Here is a 20,030-nt window from a genome sequence, read left to right as displayed (position 1 = left end):
CCAGAAGGGTTAACGTGTCAAAAAGGAAAAATGGACAATATTAATACATGGCCAGAGGGAGCATAAATTAGTACAACCGTTCTCAAAGAGTTTGGCAGAATCTAGAAACCTTTCTGACCCAGCAACGCCCTCGCAGGTCTGCGCAGAAAGATCGCATATTGGAATTCAAAGATCTTCTCACCAGTAATCGCCAAAACTGGAAAATAACCCAAATGTCCAACAAGAGCTGGATAAACAAATTGTTGCATTCTCACAGGAGGCAACCCCTTCAGCCAGGAGAAGGCACTACAGCGACCAGGGCAGGATAAATCTCACCACCTCACACCCAAGAGAACGCACTATATGCTTCCACAAGCGTGAAGGGCACCAACAGACAATTCAAAGCAGGTGGTTTAAGCCAGGTTGGGGTCACCTTGGGACAGGGTGACAGAACAGGGCACCTGGGTTTCCTTCGTAACCTGGTTGATTCCGTTTGTGAAAAAAATAACCAAACTGTACGTTTATGATCTCTGCTTATTTCTGTATGTCCTTTAAGCCCCGATAAAAAAATATCCTTTAAAAAACTGAGCGCAGAGGGAGGCCAATCTGAGCACGAGCGTGAGTAATTTTCAGGGAACTCTCACATTAACAAAATTTGCAAAAACAAAAACAAGTAAATAAATAAAAATGAGCCCAGCAAGGAAAAGGGAAAGAGAAAGAAACATTCTCATTCATACCCCATCTCTCCCCAGCCCCTGGCTTTCTCGCCAGAGAGCTCATGTCTGGCCCCTAGATCCCACACTTCCTGGCTGTGTGACCTTGGGGAGGTGACACAACCTCTCTGAGCCTTACTTTCCTCTAAAGTAAAATCGGGAGTTCCCTGGTGGTCTGGTGGTTAGGATTCCGGGCTTTCACTGCCGTGACCCAGGTTCAGTCCCCTGGTGGGGGAACTGAGATCCCGCAAGCTGCACGGTGTGGCCAACAAAAAAAATAATAAGAAAATAAAGCTCTCACCTTTAAAAATAAAGTAAAATGAAGGGCAGACAAGAAAGGAAAGAAATTGTGCCTGGGGCCGTGCCTGTGTCCTCCGCTTCACGGCACTCCCCTCTCCCCGAGGAAGGTGACACAAGAAGACAGACCAGCAAGGCTGAGGGACAGAGCTAGAGGGTGGGGGGCTTACTTTGCACATTCTTGGTGCTGTGACTGGGCCACAGGACCTGTGGCCACTGCCAACGTCCCCAAGCTCCCATCCGTGCAGTACACGTGGCTGAGAATCTTGAGCTGCAGAGGTTCTTCCTCTGAGCTAAGCAGAGGCTCAGAAGCCACCAGGCCAGATCGACCTGCCCCGCCCACCTAGGAGGGGAGGGGTCCAGCTGGGCCTGAGGGCTGGCCCGAGGGGCTTTATTCCTCCAGCTCCCTCATCCAGGCTAAGTGTTACCTCCAGCCTCCCTCCCCTCCCGCTGGAGCCAGCCCTCACCCCAGGACGGTCGGATATCCCAGCAGGCACCTTTTAGCCGCCCAGACCTCCCAGCTCCTCCCCAGCAGAGGTCACAGCAAGTGAAGGGCAATCTGGGTTTAACTCCAGCCCCTCCCCCAGCCCAGAATCTGGGCCCCCTGTAGGCTAGGACTTTGCCTTGCTCCCACCAGACACCCAGACCACAAAGTAGGTGCTCAAATCTAAATAAAGGGGATCCCAAGGCAGCCCAGAGCCGTCAAGGCCTCAGCCTTGCCAATGATATGCAAATGCATCCACCCCGGCCTCGCCCCAGGGCTCCAGACTTTCTCAATTCTAAAGCAATTACAGAGGATTTCCCCATTGATTTCTCTTCCCCCTAAAGGAGGTCCTGGCCTAGAGGAAGTAGAGATAGGGATGGAGGGAGGGCCTTCTAGGAACTATGGGCCAAAACCAGGGCAGTGTCCTAGTGGGGAAGGTGGAGACAGAGAGGAACCAGGTCTCTCCGGCACGGGGCCAGGGGAGGAGAGGCAGCCGGATCCCAGGGCACTGAGATCTAGTATGACAAATCCTTTCCCAGAGGACTCCCCTGGCGGTCCAGTGGTTTAGACTCCACGCATCCACTGCAGGGGGCACCGTTTCGATCCCTGGTTGGGGAACTAAGATCCCACATGCCAAAAAAAGAAAGAAAAGGAAAAAATCCTTCCCCAGGTGCCAGAACACTCACAAAAATGGCAGTAACACGGTTTTAAAAGGAAACATTACTGCACATGAATGGAACCCTTGAGGGTCTTAGGCTGGATTCTCAGGGCTGGTGTGGGGACCAAAGTGAAAATGCAATCTGAGTACAAATCCTCATCCTTAAAAGGTACACTCAGCTCTTGGAAGAGGGGCGGCCAAGTTTAAACTCCCTGGAGGCTGTTAACAGGACTCCAGCCTGGGAGACTTAGGAAGACAGAAAGGAAAACCTACAGACACTGTCAGAAACTTCCACAATGGTCAACAAGTCCCCCCCTTGGATCCCAGTCTCATCAGCTTGTTAGCGCCTCTTTCTTAAATATGAAGAGACACCAGAGAACCAGCCAGACACCTGCAGAGTCTCCAACGTGAAAGACAAATGAACAAAAAAGACCCAGAGGAACAGAGACCATGCCTGAAAGAAGAAAACTCCAGAAAAAAAATATAATTAATATCCTGCAAGTGATGAGAACTAATGTATCCATGAAACAAGAACAGGGTGCGATTGAAAAAATAAAAGGACTTGCCTAGTGGCACAGTGGTTAATAATCCGCCTGCCAATGCAGGGAACACGGGTTCAATCCCTGGTCCTCGTCCGGGAAGATCCCACATGCCACAGTGCAACAAAGCCCATGCGCCACAACTACTGAAGCCCGCGCGCCTAGAGCCCGTGCTCCAAAACAAGAGAAGCCGCTGCAATGAGAAGCCCGCGCACCGCGACAAAGAGTAGCCCCGCTCGCCACAACTAGAGAAAGCCCACAAAGCCCACGGGCAGCAACAAAGACCCAACGCAGCCAAAAATAAAAATAAACGAATATTTTTAAAAAAGAGAGGAGCATCCAGGTTATAAGACAGAGCTCCTAGATACTAAAAATATAACTTAATTAAAAAATCAAACTGCACAGTTAGAAGACACAATTGAGACCATCTAGAAAGCAGAAGAAACAAAGAGATGGAAAATAGCAAAGAAAGTAGAAGAAACGTAGGTGATCGTTCTAGGAGATCCACTAATAGAGGCACTAGAAAGAATAGCAAAAATGGTGAGAAGTAAATCATAAAATACCAATAAAATTGACAGTAATTCAAAAAGTCTTCATTTAAAATGTAAAAGGTAAGCACTATTACTCGTTTTACATGAGAAAAAAACTGAAGCTTACAGAGTTAGGTAACATGTCCAAGGCCATGTGGCAAGTGGAAGAGCATGGGTAAGAATTTCAGAGCCAACGCTCTATAACTATTACATGGTTCTAGAAGATTTTAGGCGTTTGTAAAAGGGAAGACAAAAAGTTCACGTACGAAGATCAAGAATCAAAATAACATCACACCCTCAAAAGCTGCACTGGAATTTAGAAGGTGATGTTGCAGTTTGCTCAAATGATTTCCAAGATGTCCATCAAGCCTGAAGGTAAAAATAAAGGCATTTTCAGGTATACTAGGCCTCAAAAAAAATCGCCTTCTGTGTATCCTTTCACAGAATGCTACTGCAAGATACGCTCCGCCAAAACAAGGAAAGCAGGAAAGAGGAAGGAATGAGAATCAGGAAACAGGAGATGCAACACAGCACAGAGGGACAGTGAGTCTGCAAAGGCCCAGCCACCAGGCAAACCAGACTAGAGGAGGAAGAAGAAAAACTGCAGGAAGGAAATCTCCAAGACGCAGCTCATCCAACAGATCTAACCAAATGAAAACTATACCAAGAGATGAGAAGACAGAGATTCTAAGAAATCCCTGCAAATGGGGGGAAAAAAGAGGCAATTAATAACTCAAGGAAATAAAGAAATGAATTTTATTATATCACTTGGCTCAAATACAAACATTTACAAATCCAAAGCCATAATAATAAATCTGATCTAAACAAAATTGTATTTCGGGAATTCCCTGGTGGTCCAGTGGCCGGGACTCTGTGCTTTCACTGCCGAGGGTCCAGGAGGGCCCAGGTTCAATCCCTGGTGGGGGAACTAGGATCCCACAGGCTGCGTGGCATAGCCAAAACAAAAAACAAAACAACAACAAAACAAAACTGTATTTCACAAATATTGGGAGGAGAGAGGAAGGAGGAATGGGGGTGGGGGATGGCGTGAGGCAACAACGACAAGCAACATTTACTAAGTGCTTATTATTATTTGTTTGTTTGTTTGTTTGTTTGTTTGCAGTACGCGGGCCTCTCACTGCTGTGGCCTCTCCCGTTGCAGAGCACAGGCTCCGGACGTGCAGGCTCAGCGGCCATGGCTCATAGGCCCAGCCGCTCCACGGCATGTGGGATCTTCCCGGACCGGGGACGAACCCGTGTCCCCTGCCTCGGCAGGCGGACTCTCAACCACTGTGCCACCAGGGAAGCCCAGTGCTTATTATTTTCCAGATACTGTTCTAAATGCTTTACATGTATTAATGATTTAATCCTCATAACAATCTCATGAAGTAGGTACTATTATTATCCCCATTTTACAGATGAGAAAATCAAGGTAGGAGAGGTAAAGAAACTTGCCTATGGTCTCACACTGATAAATGGGAGAGTCAGGATAGAGACTTGGACAGTCTATGCAAAATCCTCATCTTCTATAGAAGTCAATAAAGAATCTCAAAATCTAAAAAATAACTAGCAGTAGAAGCAGGGAATTACAGAAAAATATGGATGAAAAGGCCAAAAAAGAAAAACAGCCAAGAGAATTTAAAGGGGGCATCAGGAATGGGGAGACAGGAGGCAAGGGATTGCTGGCTCTCCTTATAAGCCTTCTAACACCATCTGACTTTTTAAACGACACCTAACTTTAAAGTTTATACTCTGCATAAAACAGAAGTGTATACTTTCACTAGGTGAATTTTACAGGATGCAAAGTATTCCTCAAAAAAGCTTTAAAAAATGAGGGAAAAAAAGTGTTTAAGATGCAGGCACAGGGACTTCCCTGGCAGTCCAGTGGTTAAGAATCTGAGCTTCCAGTGCAGGGGGCACGGGTTCAATCCCTGGTTGGGGAACTAAGATGCAGAGCGGGTGGGGGTGGGAGGGATGCACGCTCAATTAGGTACTACTACTCACTCACCAGAATGAATAGAATTTAAAGCAACCGACAATATCACGTGCTGGGAAGACAGGGCACGGACTGCACAATGGTGCGACCACTGGAAAGCTCACAGCTACAAAAGCTGAATCTACACATACTCTGTGACCCACCAATTGCAGTCCTAGATACTATCTACACAGCCAAAGAAATGTGTACCTACGTGCACCAAAAGGACACGATCATACCAGCACTATTCATAGCAAACACTGGCAACAACCTAAATGTCCATCGACAGACAAGAGTGATGTGAACTGTGCCGTATTCACGAGGTGGAATACTATTACAGCAACCAGAAATCAGTTACTGCTTCACACCTCAGATACGGATGAATCTTACACGCTGGTGTGAGTGAAAACAGCTAAAAATCAAAAAGGACAGGCTGCGTGACTCCATTGACAGAAAGTTCAAATACAGGAAAAACTAATCTAAGGTAACAGAAATAAGAATGAAGTTGGGTGTGGGGTGGATGGTGACCAGGAGAGAGCAGAGGGAACCTTCTGGATGCGGGAAACGTCCCGATCTTGAGCTGGCTGGTGGTGACATCAGTGTGTTCATTTTGTAAAACTGCAAGTACTGACCACTCAAGATTGAAGCGTTTCACAGAGTATCCATTCCACCAAAAAAAAGGAGAATAATAAAAATAATGTGTTCCAGTTGGCACCCTGGAGTCTAAGGAGCCTGTGGACCATACAAAGGGGCTACATACACGATTTCAGAGGTCCTCAGAGAGGACCAGACTAGAGCCAGGGATTCGTGAGTCACTGGTTAAGGGCAATTTTAATTACAGCAATCACTTTTTTTTTTTTTTTTTTTTGCGGTACGCGGGCCTCTCACTGTTGTGGCCTCTCCCGTTGCGGAGCACAGGCTCCGGACGCACAGGCTCAGCGGCCATGGCTCACGGGCCCAGCCGCTCCGCGGCACGTGGGATCCTCCCGGACCGGGGCACGAACCCGTGTCCCCTGCATCGGCAGGCGGACTCCCAACCACTGCGCCACCAGGGAAGCCCTACAGCAATCACTTTTACTGTAACTTTTGCACAGGGCTATTCGTACGCTAGGCACTTCAGTACCATTAATGGACCCATTTCACAGATGAGAAAATCTAGGCTTAGAGTCATCACCCAGTAAGTGTAAGAGCAAAATCCGACCTCAGCCCCGGGGCCCTCCTGCCCCTGGCAGTTATCTGGAGATTGCAAGATGAACCTAAGCTGGTGCATAAGGCCCAGAACATGCAAAATTATTACTGAGAGTGTGTGAAGCAGGTTTTTTATTCTGGGCTGAGGGTCCATCACTTTCATTAGCTCATAAAAGAACCTGGGATGCAGATGGTGAATGCATTCATGGCATGCAAACATGGTTTGTTTTCGTGATTCCGATCAAATGGCCTTGATTTCCTCCAAAGTCAGATGCCAGGCCTCTACGGGGCAGCTGGCGTGCCAAGGACCCCTAGCCCTGAGGGCCAAGACCGGCCACTGGCCAGGGGTCCCCACTGCCCCTGGGGAGGCCCAAGACCTGTCTTGAGCAGCAGCTCCCACAGGTGCCCTCAAAAGCTGGGCTGGGAAGTAAAGGACAGGTGAGGTTCATGATGGGGGTAGATTCTGGGTGAAAGACAGGACCCCACATGACCAAAGACAGGGCTCTAAGGGACCACCAGGTGACAGTTACATGAGATCAGGCAGCAGACTGGTCCACGCCAGGAGCCAAGATCACCCCGACCTGGCCACATCCAAATCAAGAACGCTCGATCACCAGCTTCTCCTCAAACCTGTTCCTCCCCATTCCTCCAGAAGTAGCACTGACCAAAAATCCATTTGCTGTCCTCCTCATCTGCCCCTCCACATCGATCTCAGCAGTCCCACCTCCAGCCTTCCTCCCTGGTCACTATCACCTCCCTGACAACCTCCTCACCACGGACAAGTTCCCTCTTCTCTCCTGTCTACCGATCTCCAGCAATCCAGATTAATTTTGTTAAATGCCCATTTGGAAATCATTTCAAACTCAAAGTCTGAAACAGTTCAACTAGCAAATAGTCCAACTGCCGTATGACCTTCCCCAGGTTCAGCAATTGTGAACTGCTTTCTCACCCTACGTGTGACAGGGTGAGAAGCTCATTTATTTGAAATCATTTGATTTATCGTTGTCTCCCACGTCTAAAAATTTTAGATATTGTTTTTTTTCTTTTCCTGAGCCATTCCTGAGAGTACTTGCATTCATCAAGTCCCCTGCCCCTAAACATTTCAGTGTTCTTACTTCGCAAGAGCAAGGACGTTCTCTTACATAATCATACTACAGTGATCAACTTCGTGAAACCTGATATTCACTTGATGCTATCGGCTAATCTACAGTCCATATTCCAATTCTGTCAATTGCCCCAGTGATGCTCTTTAGAGCAATTTCTCCCCTGATCCGAGATCCAATCGAGGGCTATATATGGCCTTTTTGCTGTCAGTTTTTTCATCTCCTTCAACCAGGAACAGTTCTCAGCCTTCGTCTTGCATGCCACTGACATTTTTTAAGAGTCCAGACTAGTTCTGTAAAATGTCCCTCAATTTGAGTCACTCCCTCCATTTAAAACCCTGCCTTCTCATTCCTCAGAGTTTGAAATTCCAAGACCTCATTACTGGCCTTCAGGGACTTACAGGGTCCCACACCCCCCCTCCCCCTCCCCCCACCCCGTCCACCCTCCCCCTCCCCCCAGCTCCAGCCATTCTCAGGGCTCACAGCCCCTCACCACTCCGGCCAAAAAAGTCCCTCGGTATTTTCTTTCCCTCACAGTCTACCTCTCTCTTTAAAATGACTTCCTTCGCTGACTTATGTTTACTGCCTGGCCCCCCACACACTAAGATGGGAGCTCCAACGACGGCAAAGATTTTTCTGTGTTTGGTCGCCGCCGATTCCCAGGGCCAGAGCGGTGCCTGGCACCCAGGAAGCACTTGGAAATCCTTTGCTGAGTAAATGAACAAGTGAGGAAAGAAGACAGTGCTGAGGCTGAGAGCTAAAGAACCAGGAAGCTCAGAGAGCCAGGGGGCTGTGGAGGCCCTTCCAGATTCTAGAACATTCCCCAGGCCTTCCCTATGCCTCTGCCCAGACGAGGATGCACCCAGCAAATCTCCCTTATCTTGGGGATCACATCACTCCACCAGCCAGTCCCAATGATTAATCTTCTTAAATCAATCTCAGTAGGCTGACTGGATTCCAGAGATAGAGCTGATCAGACCCTGGAGAAGGCCCACAGCCCGCTATTGTCCACTGGCCGGTCCGAAGTGCAGGGCCTCCCCATTCTGATCCTGGGTTCCCACCCCCGACTCACATATCCTCCAGGGGCCAGCCCAGGGTGTGGGGTCAGGGAGAATAAACATCCAAGCACAAAATCCTGCTAACAGCTCTTTAATTGCAATGGTGAGGGCAACTGAGTCCAGGCCTCCCAACCCCAGAACAGAGGAGCAGGTCGACCAGGTGTTTGTCACTTACTTGCCCATTTCACCGACTGCTGTGAACATTTTCGGGCTCACATATCTATCGATACTCAAGATCACTGGAAAGGTAACCGGGACCCTCTATCCCAAACCCCATTTATTCCTGATTTCACCTCCTCTTCTGCAGAGGAAGGAACCATCCCTCTGCACCCGGATCCACGATGCAGAAAACTGTCTCCCAACCCCCCTGTCAATACCTGCTTGAATAGGGTCCCAGCCACCACCCCACAGCCAGGGTCCCTTCCAGCTGTGAGCCCTCCTGGGGGCAGCTCCCTCAGCCATGGAAAGCTGGATTCACCCGGAGTTCCCGCCCACGCTGGAGTCCAGAGGTAACTCGGCCTCTCCAGCTGTGTGACCTGAGGCAAATAGCTCAGCTTCTCTAGGCTTCCCAGTACAAGCATAAACAAATAAAGATGTGGCTGATAACGCTGGCGTGACTTAGGGAGCTGACAGCCAAGAAGGTGATGCGCCTTAGAAGCGGAAAATTTACCACCTGCACCCCGCAAGAAAGGCGGGGACGGGTGCTGGGTTGAGAAATTTGTAAGCCTGCCCCGCCCCAAGCAGTGAATGGGGAGCAGTTCCCCACCGCCTGGCTAATGGGATGAGCACCGGGCTTGGTCTGGGCGTTGGCCCAGGGTCTGGGGGTCCCTAGGTCTCAGTGCGGCCACTCGACCGGCGGGGATTAAGAGGCAGCGTCAACCCCCCACCCTTCCCTGCTGGGTGAGCGAGCACCGGCCTGAGCGGCGGCGCTCCCCGCGCCCGGCTGCTCTTTCCTCCATGACCTCAGCCGCCGAGCACGCAGAACTCAGGCAGGTCCTAACTCACAAAGCGCAGGCACAGGCCTCTGCGGCCACCTCCCGCTGGACTTCCTCGTCCTGCCTGCCCCTCCCCCGAGTCCCTTCCCCCCGTGCCTCAGCCTCCCCATCCACCTAATGGGCATTAGGTGGCCTGGTTGCTGCGCTTGGGCTCGGCGCGGCCCTGGCCCCCTTGAGTGGTGGCTGTTTCCCCGGCTGCTTCTCACTAGAACACTTGGCCGCTGCCAGGCCCCAGCCAGATTGGACACCGGGAGTCCACGGCGCCCTCTCCCAGACTCTCGGAAGGCGAGTGAAGGCCCTGCCAGCCAGAGTGACTGGGGTCTCACTTCTAGGCCACAGAACCCTGCCACCTCTCCGGGCCGGGCCAAGCGACCTTAAGGGCGCAAACACAAAAATGACCGCGGCCTCTGGGCGCGCGCAAAAGGGAACAACCCGACCGGCCCTTTGTACCCCAGGGCCGCCCCCCAGCCCTTCCTCTAGGGTCTCCGGCACCCCTCCCTCACCGGAAGCGCACCACTTGGGAGAAAACCCTAGCCCTCAGCGTGGCCGGCCGGGCAGAGCTCCTGGGGGACACGCGCATCCCAAGGCCACGACCCGGTCCTCGCCCCCCCACCCCCGGGCAGGCGGGGATCTTCGCGCTCCCGCCCCCCCGACCCCGTGCGTGCCCCTCCCCCGCCTGGCGCCTCACAAAGGCCCTTTGTCCCGCCGAGCCCTGGGGCTCTGGTCCCTGAAAAGTTCCAAAAGAAAAATCAAAGAGAGGGGCAAAAACAGCGAGTGCTGCCGAGCGGGCTGGGTCGGTGCGGCAGGGCCAAGGCGGCTGCTGCGGCCCAGAGCTGTCCCCTCCAAGACCCCAAGGCCAAGGGAGCGTCGGGAGCTCCCCGAGAAATCACAGGAATCCTAGACTACGCTTTGTTGTGGGAGAGGTGGATTTTTTTTTTTTTGCGGTACGCGGGCCTCTCACTGTTGTGGCCTCTCCCGTTGCAGAGCACAGGCTCCGGACGCGCAGGCTCAGCGGCCATGGCTCACGGGCCCAGCCGCTCCACGGCATGTGGGATCTTCCCGGACCGGGGCACGAACCCGTATCCCCTGCATCGGCAGGCGGACTCCCAACCACTGCGCCACCAGGCAAGCCCGAGGTGGATTTTTTTTAAAGTTGAAGCGTGGGACGCCAGGCACAAAGCTGGAGGCAGCCGGGGGAGGAGGAACCGGGTTTTCTGCGGCGGCCGAAGGCAAGTCTGGAGGTCCCCGCGTCTCCCTTCCCACCCCGCCGGACTGGAGCGGCCGAGGCCCGCGTGGGGCAAGCTTCTCCCTCTCCAGTGTGGTCCCCACCGAGCCTGGGCAGCCCCTCTCGGGAAAGGGCAGAAGCCACCGGGCCTTCTCGGACACCTCCTCCCGCGCTTCCATGTCAGACCCATGGTGTTCCCTCCGCCGATCGTGCCCCGCGGATCCGCTCCTGCGCCACTTCCTTCCCCTACCTTCGGGATGGCGACCGCCCAGGATCTGCATCCCTGCCTTCCCGCAGGAAAACAAGGGGTCCCCGGGGCCGGGGTTGCTGCCCTCCTTCCCGGGGGTGTGGAGGCGGGGGGGTGGGATGAGGGGTCTCCCAAGGGCCGCCGGCCGCCCACCCCCCGGAGGCCGCGTTCCCAGGGCTGGGGTCTTCGTCCGTCCGCACCCTCAGACGCCGGGGCTGGCTGGAGACCCCGCACGAGAGTTGAGAAGCTAAGGAACGAACCCAGGCCCAGGGCGCCTGAAAAAACATTTGCCACAAAAACTATTCCGGCTCTGGGAGAAGATGTCTCAAAGGGTATGGAGTTGGTCTGTTCTTTTATCGCCCAGATTTTGAAAACTCCAGCCCAGGCTCGAGTTGCAGGAGCCCGGGGTTTGGAATAGTCCCTGGTGGCTCCGGTTTCGGCAGACTCGAGCGCCTTGGGAGGGCCCGAAGCGCCGGGGAAGGCAGCTGAGTCGCGCGCCCCTCTCCACCGGAGCCTCCAGACTGGCCTCTGCCCCGGGCCCAGGCGTCTCCCCGGCCCGGGAACTGAGCCTGCCGGCAACCCATGGGCACCCAGTGAACCGGCCGAAGGAGAAGGAGAGGCCGACCCCCCGTTGCGAACGCCGGGGGGGGGGGGGGGGGGACGGACGGACCTAGCACTTTCCCCGGGCCTCCCTCCCAGGATCCCGAGGAGACTACTGGGGGCGGGCATCGCGCAAGGCACTTACCCGGGTGCGGGTGGAGGTTGAGGCCGGCCATGTACTTCCCGGGCGGCAGCGCGCCAGGCAAGCCTGAAGCGGGCAAGCGTCCGGCCGTGGCGGCGCCCACGCGGTGACTGTCCATGGCCAGGCCGGACAGCAGCGGCGGCGGGGGGCCGTGCACAGACCGCGGGGGCCCGAAGTCTCGGCCATCCATCCTCCGCGGGAGTGCCGCGGCCAGCCCCCCACCCGGCCCGCGGGCCTAGTTCAGTGGGACCTAAAAGTTCGGCCTCGACGTAGTCCCAGAGTCCTCGGGCGGCGGGGGCTCCGCGGCGTGCATGGCGGCGGCGGCCAGCGGGTCTTGCGCTCGGCGGCGGGCCTGCGGCCCGAGGCGCACAGACGGCCGGTGGTGGGGCCCCTCCGGGCGGCCAGGCGGAGCTGCGCGAGGCGGCGCACAAGGCGTCTTGGCGGGGAGAGGAGACGGGCCGCAGAAGAAACAGAAGGGGGAAAAAGAAAAAGGAGGGGAAAAAAGAAACAAGTTCAGAAAGTCGTCTATGCCGTTCGGGGTCGGGGGCTGCCGATGTCGTGGCCAGATATGAAATCGGGAGTAGCCCCTTTTCCAGAAAAAGTTAAATTCCATGTTCCTTCCTTCGGCGGCATCGGGCTCACGGGCAACGGCTCAAAAGGTGGCCGGTGGCGCGCTACGCCCCAGCCCAGACTCTGCCTCGGCAGCTCACGGGTGCTCCCGAAACTGGGGAAGGTCCCTCGGCCGCGCCCGGAGCGCGTCAATACAAACCTCCGAAGTGTGTTGGATTCCTGGGCGTCACATGCTCCGGGGTTTCAAACAGTGAAACCTCTCCATGAGCAGTTCGAAATGTCTCCCTAAACACTATGTAACTATCTTATCTGGAAAGTTTAATACTTAACCTTTGGGAGCCCTTGTCTCCCTTTTCTGAGTTTGGTTCCCCTGAGCTCGCCCCGAGCCTCGGAATTAGTTTTTTCATGAAAGAGGGTGCTAAACGGGTTTATTATTTTTAAAGAGACTCATCGCCCCCTCTTGCCACCCCCCTCGGGCCACTGTGAGTCGCAGAGCCTAAGTCCGAAGAGCCGAGACGTGGCATTCTCGCCCGAGGACTGGAAAGAATCCTTCAAAACAAGCTTTGGTTTCATTTTCCAGCGCCCTGGCCTGGGAATCCTGCGGCCCGAGGACGTGGCCTGGAGCGGGGAATTTGGGGGGCGTCAGAGGGGAAGGGAGAGACTCAAGGGTCTCGCTCCTACCCTAGCTTGCCCCCAACCCCAAAAATAACCTACAAAGAAAACCTTCGCGTCGCGGGCCGACCGAGGGGCGCCTCCCCCAGCGTTGGGCAAATCCCCCTGTAGTTCCAGTATAAAGCTGTTTATTTTAAAGATTTGCCGATTCCCGTGGGGGCGGGAGGCGGTCTGGGAGCCAACCCTGCCCTCGCTCTCCGTCTGCCCTCAGCAGCTCGGATTCCTGATTCCAAGAGGCCCGGGCGCTCCTAGAGCCACCGGTCAAGCCAAAGCCACCGGCTCCCGGGTGCCCGCCCTTCTCCCCGCGACCGGCGGCCAGGCCCCGGAGCTGCAGACCCTCTCAGCCGCAACCCCCCGGCGTCCTCCAGCCTCCCTCCCCAACTTTGCTAAGGATGCTTATTTTAACCCGGTTTTGGTTACAAACACCCCCTCCCTCCCTCGCTGCCTCCCATCAGGCTCTGGTTACCAGATCCGCGTTTACTTTAGAAAAATCTTAGGATCGCCACATCCGAAGATACATGTCAGGCGATGAGCTTTCCGTGATTTATAAAAAAAAAAAATTCTTTGTGTAGCTTTCTTTTAAAAGCCAGCGGTTCGGGTCATGCCCCAGCGCCCCACTTTGGGGAAGTCGGGGTGAAGCCCCCCGGAACACCCTTGCTCTGGTAGAGAAGCTGGCTCGGTCATCTGCGGGCTCTGCTGCGTTCTCCCTACTTTTCTTCCCCTGTTAAATGCAGTTAAAATGGCTGAATTCCGGCTTTTAATTAAAAACAGCCTATAATCGAAAACGTCTAGGCGTCCCTGGCTCCCCCACCGCCTGCCGGGAACCGAGAAGGGAACCGACGCCCCTCGGCCCGGTTGGGCGGGCTAGAGCAGGGCTGGGGGCTCAGGTGGGCGCCCGGGGTGCAGGGACTTGCCCCTACCCCTCCCGGGGCACCCCACCACGCCGGCCCTGGTCCCCCGATTCTGTCCTCGGGAGCTGGAGAGCTGAGGGTATCCCCGGCGCACCCCGAGGGGGGAGGCGGGGTGGGGGGCCATCTGGAGAAGTTTGGAGACCATCGCGCCCGGCCAGGGGCAGGCGGGTGGCCCGGCGGCGTACCTGGCGCGGCAGGGCTCCCGGCTCCAGGCGACGGCGACTCCGGTGGCGGCCCCGGCTCCCGGCGCGGCTAGGCGCCCGTGCTGCCCGCCATCCCGCGGCCGCTGCTCCCCTTCGCCACCCGCAGCCGCCTCACACTTTTTGCCCGCCTTTCCTTTTTTTGGTAGAAAACCGCTCCCCGGGCCGAGCGCTCGGCGCGCCAACTCCTCCGCCCTCCCGCGGCCGGGCTCCCGCAGCCCCCGGAAAAGCCAGCTTTCCTCCCGCCGAGCTCCCCGCTTTTTAATAAAATCCAGGTAGCGCCGGTTTAAAGAATCCCAAATCTCCATATACAGCCCGGGATTGGAAAAGGTACATTACACAACCCCCCTTTCAAGTTCCTCTCGCTGGATCTAAAAAAAAAAAAAAAAAAAAAAAGCCGCGGGGGGGCGGGAAAGGGGAGGGTGGGGGAGGGGAACACTCTACGGCGAAGAAACACGCATTGTTCCCGGGTGCCCGCCTCCCCCCCCCAGGCCTGCCCCCGGCCGCCACCCATTGGCCGCGCGCGCCGCCAATCACGCGCATGTAAACACCTTGGCCCTCAGCCATCCCTATAAAACCAATTACGGACCAAGGGGCTCCAGCAGTTTCTAGGCTCCCCTCGGTGGGGCTGAATGATCAAAACTGGTGGTGAGAATTTTTCCGGGCCGTTTCTAGGCAGCCCTCCCCCTCCACCAGCTCGGACCCCCCCCCTTCCTCCTCCTCCTTTTTCCTCCCCCCTCCCCCAGCGTCTGGGCTGAGTGATCAAAATAGAGGAAGATGGTTGTCGCCGCAATCCAGGGCTTTGCAAGGCGCAGTTTAATGGGCCGCCTGTCAGCTTCCTGGTCGCAGGAGGAGGTGACAAGCCGAGCGAGCCGGGAAGAGCCAGAGGCCCGGCGGGCTGCACCCCGGGCCCGGGCCCCCGGCTCCCCACCTCCCCTGGGGCGCGCCTTCTACAGCGCGCGGTGGAGACGCCAAAACGGACAAGGGCTGCTTTTTCCCTCCTCCCCCCACCCCACTTTAAAACAAAGCAGCTATTCATTCCCTCCCCGAACTGCGCGGTTGGGTGGGATGGGCAGGCGAGAAGGCGGTTTTCCTTGCCCCGGTCTGCGGGTTCCTCCCTGAAACGCGGTGTCAGATGGTTACTGATTAATATTTTGGAGAGGCCGCGGCGGCGGGCAGCGGGTGAGTGTCTAATCTCCTAAAAGGGGTTCCTATAGAAACGCGGGCCAGGGCGCGCCCCCCGCTCGGCCCCGGCCCGGGCTGCGGCGCTTTGCACCGCGCCCCTCCCCAAAGGCTCTCTTTGCGTGGGCGCTCCCCTCCCTTTCTCCCCCCCCAAAAAAAAATCAGAGCAGAAAAAAGGATTAGATCGGCTGAGCGCGAACTGACTCCCTCTCGATTCTGACATTTCAGCCTATTAGCATTTCTCCACGGGGCCTTCTGAAACCTATTAAAGTGTAATATTAAAAACCTCTTGGCTGGGGGCCTCTCTCGCCTTCCATCCGCCGTGCCCCCTCCAGGGAGGGCGAGACCGGGGGGAAAAAAAAATCTGTTGAGCTCAGAGGAAGCGGCAGCCAAGCCCAAAAAGTGCTTGGCTGGCCGCGGCAGCCGGAGGGGGAGGGGAGCCCCAATCCCCCAGACTTTGTACTTTTATTTTGCGCTTTCAGCAAAATCCTTTCTGGGTTGAGTAGCCGGGAGCTGCCCGCGGCAACCTACTTGGCTGCGGGCACGAGGAGTGCGGATGCGGTCGGAGGGGCAGCCCTAGGGGCCCGCTCCCTCCGCAGCCCCGCAGGGACCCGTGCCCGGCTAGGCATTACGTACCCTCAAAAGGAAGCTTGGAGGGGCAGAAATCCTTGGCGATCCTGCCTCAGAGAGCAACCGCGGTGATTAGATTTTAATTAAAACTAGAGAAGCCCGCTCTTTCGCCCTGCGCTGCGGACTCAGCGTTTTCGCATCGTTTATTCTTTTTTTTTTTTTAATCCATTTTTAAGGCAACTTTTCTGGAGGGGGGAAAAATGAGCTAGTTAGCGCCCATTCGTTCTATTTTCTTTTCGCCACTTTTAGAAAAAGAAGGGGGGTAGGCTTGGAGAGCGAACTGGGGGTGTCTAATTTAATTCCAGTATAAATTTGAGGAAAAAAGTTCAGCCTCTTGAGGGCAGTTTCAAGTTGCCCTTCCTGGAGCCTCCTGCGCTGGTTTCTAGGCTGCCCTCTTTTGGAAGCTGGAGCTCTGCGGGGCGGGGTGGGGGGGGGGAGGGAGGAGTGAGAAGGAAAGAAAGCCACGAAAATAGCCGGAGCCGAGGGGAACAAGCGGCGGAGCAGGGCACGCAGGTCTCAGTAGCGGCCGGGGCGGCGGGAGGCTCCCGTTGCAGCCCCGGGACGGCCAGAGCAAAGACGGAGAGGAGAGGGGGGTTAGAGAAAGGAGGTATTGTGTCTCTGTGCCTTGGGGGAGGGGGGTGACTGCAGAAAATAAAGTAAATGCAGTTGAGCTGCAGGAGGCTGCTGAAAGCCAAGACTGGGGAAGGGGCCGTGCGTGGGGTCGCACCCCGGGTGGGCGCAGAGTGTCCTCTAGTCTTATCCAGAGGCCTCTGTGGGTTCCTAGTAAACCCTCCCACTCCCGAGCCCCCATCGCTCAGTATTCAGACCCCAGACACTGAACCTCCATTCCATTATCCCCTGTCCCGGGATCTGGAATGTTTTTCTTTGTTTTAATAGAGCTCAAGCAAAAACTATGTACGTTGAGAGAGTTGGGGTGGGGAATACAAAGGACTTGCAGGGTGGAAAAAACCAAAAGCCTATTTTTATAAATGTTTAATGTTTTCACTCCTGGATGCTCAAGACGTCGTAATTTTGACGGCAGGGTATGTGTGCCATAAATCATTTAGTTGCTAATAAAAATTCTGCCTGTTTGCCCTGGATTTGCCAATGGCGTTTGCATTTTCCAAGTGTGCGCCTGGATGGAGTGGCGAACCAAGCCTGCATTTCATTAGGGCCGAGGTTCGGGGAAAGCGAGGCCCCCTCCCCCACCCATACCCCGGGTCTTTGTGGGCTGCAGCCCCCTTGCGCTCCCCTCCCTGCACATACCCGCACCCGCGCGAGCCGCTGCGCGGCCCTCCCGCCAGAGCTCGCCCGGGTGCAGGGCCTGGGAACGCGTAGGTGGCGGCGGCGGCTCCCGGTTCCCGGCCGAGCAGCGGGGCTCCCCGGACAGACCCTGCGCGGCAGTGCCGGTTCTCCGAGCTGCAGCTCGGGTGGGGGCGCAAGCCGGCTACGCCGAGGAGCCACCCGCCTCGGACGACCTACGCGCGTCCCGATCTTTGCCCCCTCCCGGCCCGCGCCCCGCTGCCCGGGTGCCCGCAGTCGCTGGGCAAGCAGCGGCCGGGAGCCATCTTTAGGGCGGGGGACGGATCCCAAGCCGAGTAGTGGGCGCAGCCCAAGACCCTCGCCATTCGTAGAGGGCATCGGGGACACGCCTGGCTGGGCTTCAGGGTCTGGGGAAAGAAACACCCTCACCGCTTTGGTGGCCACAGAAACGTAAAAACCAGGCCGGGGCGCCCTGAGCGGAGCGGATAACAACGCGCAGCCCGCAGTCCTCCCGGGTCCCGCCGCCATCTTCCACTCCCTCCCCCCACGTATTTGTGTTTACTCGGCAAGATCCGTGGCCAAAAAGAGTGTGTTGACGCAGTGTGTGTGTATGTGTGTGTTTTGTACTAGCTGGGCGGAAAATCGGCTGAAGGGGGGAACCTCCTTGCAACCCCAAACCTCAGTTCCCAGAGAACCCGCCCAAGCCAGCGCTTTTGTCCGCGGCCATCCTGGGCCGCCAGAAACGAGGCCTTTTGTATATTCCTAGGCCTCCAGCTCCGTGGACGCGGCCTGACTGACAAAATTATTTCGCTTTGTTTTAAAACCCAAGGACAGGCCAACCTTGGATTCAGCTCTCCCTGACGACGCCTTTGTCACTCGCGGGCTCAGTCCCCAGCGCCGCGGTCAATCCTGTCCTATTCAGGGCCGAACACGGCGCTCCCCGGAATCCTGGTGTGGCCGACCGCTTGGACGCGTTCTCCCCCACCCCCTTCCCCAGAAAAGAAACCCGCATCCTTTCCTAGGCGAGGACACCCGAGCCACCTCCTCCCGTCGCCCCGAACGGCCCTTCGCGGTGGGGACCGAAATCCCCGCGCCTCCACCGGCCTCCACCAGCCTCTCGGTGAAGGGAGCCCCGGGCATTCGCCGGCCTCGGCTGCCCGCTCGGGAAGCCGTGACGCTGTCTTTTAAGCGCCAGTTTCCAGGTTCCAGGTCCGACAACCAGGGAGCTCCTGGCCCGGATGCCGCTAAAACCCGGAGAGGCCCCGCCCGGGAAAGCCAGGCTCGCCATCCCCTTGCTGGGACGGGCCCAGTCACGACTCAGCGCCGAGCCGAGGTTCGGCCAGCGCAGCCGAGATGCGTCCCGACCCGCCAGAAAGACCCAGGACGCGGCGCCAGAGCCACGAAAGCCGCAGGGACCAGGGGGCACGGCGGGCAGAGCCTGGACCGAAGTGCCAGGCCCGGCCCTGGCAGATCCCGGCGGCTCTCGGCTCCGCCTCCGGCCCTGGCCTCTTCTCCCGGCCGGGTCGGGTCTTCCACTCTACTGTTTGGCTCTAAGGGAGACACTCTCCGTGCGCAGGGGGCTGGCTGCGGCCATAAATCTCGGCGCAGGGCCCTCCTTCCCGCTGCACGCACGGGTACTCCCGGTCGTCGACCCCGCGTCCCTACCGCACCAGATGCCCCGCTCTCCAGGTCAGGGCCTGGGCGCCCCGAGACTGCGCAGGGAATCCAGCCAGAAGCTTCCCCTTTCACCAGAGAGGGAACGGCCCTGTCCACTTGGTGCCACCATCTTCCATCCCCGCGGTCACCGGACCCTGAGGTGGCCTGGGCCTCACCGCATCGCTGCCTAGGGTAGGGGCGCCCGGACGGGGTGCTTACTCCTAGGAAGGCTAGGTGAGGCTGGGATGGGCACGCGACTACCCACCTGAGCCCCAACTCTGGCTCTACCTGTGCCATCGAGGGGCGACATCAGGGTCACAGTGGCTTCTCAGAACTCAGCCTGCCACCCCTCTCTGCAGACCGTGCTTTAATCCTGGGCCATTGTTCTGCCCTTGGAGCCCTCTGAGGGCGCACCATGCGGGGAGGGGGACTTTTGTGTGTGTGCACGGAGGACCAAGCAGGGTGTCTGCAGGCGCCGTGCCTGTAGGTAGGGGCTCATCTGGTTCCCCACCCGGTGCCAGCCCATCTTCTCCTCCTTGCCGGGGACACCTCCGGCTTTTCCCCGTCTGGCCCCAGTTCGGCACCCCGGTCGGCCACCCGCTTTGGCGCAAATAGGCAAACCATCGGGAAAGCAGGAATTGGTCCGGCGCTGGTAGCAGCCTGGTAGGCGCGGCAGTCTTTCTACCCCGGGTGGGGGGAGGGGCGTGGGGGGATACAGGGGTGCAGATCCACACAGGGTGTATTTGCAACAATAACGCTTAATGTCACCAACTTTGTCTCTTTACCAGAGGGGCGGGGAACAGGCCTTCGCGCTGGCGACCTGCGTCATGAGGTTTGGTCTGTTGATGGGGACAGCCACCTCCGAATCACCTCTTGCTCGGGACTTCGGGTGGGGACAGCCGCGGAAGGGGGAGGCATTCACCCCTTCTGGGCGCCTCCCGAGAGCCTCGCTGTGCCAGTGACACGACGGCAAACTGGCACGTGGCAGATGCCGGAGGCGGAGGGTTTGGAAACCTTGCTGGGAAACACTCACCCGGGGAGCTCCTTCCTAGAATTTCTAAAAGCACATGTGGAGGGACCGACGCCCTCTGGCCGAGCCCAGGAGAATTTGAGCACTCGCCCCGGCGGCGGAAACGCCGCCTGGGAGTGGAGAGGCGGCTCAGCCACATTCCAGCCGCGCCTCCCCCCTGGGCCCCAGCCCCGCGGCGCCCCA

The 20,030-nt window shown here is 56.7% G+C and overlaps 2 protein-coding genes across 2 annotated transcripts in view; both read right to left on the bottom strand.

Annotated features, from left to right (window-relative positions):
- The window catches only part of TNRC18 (trinucleotide repeat containing 18), an 83,338-nt gene extending 68,897 nt beyond the window's left edge, over positions 1-14,441 (bottom strand). The window contains 2 exon segments of the mRNA XM_032605274.1: positions 11,737-12,169; positions 14,072-14,441. Of these exon segments, the coding sequence (XP_032461165.1) occupies positions 11,737-11,923 (187 nt within the window). The 5' untranslated portion in view covers positions 11,924-12,169; positions 14,072-14,441.
- A 3,738-nt stretch (positions 14,442-18,179) lies between these two features.
- LOC116740506 (collagen alpha-1(I) chain) lies at positions 18,180-18,980 on the bottom strand. The gene is given in 1 exon segment (XM_032606147.1): positions 18,180-18,980. A coding segment is annotated over 1 exon segment (576 nt). The 5' UTR covers positions 18,756-18,980.
- Between the last annotated feature and the right edge of the window lie 1,050 nt (positions 18,981-20,030).

The sequence above is a fragment of the Phocoena sinus genome, chromosome 15 (genome assembly GCF_008692025.1).
Source record: "Phocoena sinus isolate mPhoSin1 chromosome 15, mPhoSin1.pri, whole genome shotgun sequence".
In the NCBI taxonomy this organism is placed as follows: Eukaryota; Metazoa; Chordata; class Mammalia; order Artiodactyla; family Phocoenidae; genus Phocoena; species Phocoena sinus.
The sequence above is the reverse complement of the archived record's forward strand: the minus strand, read 5'-3'. Positions and strand labels throughout refer to the sequence as shown.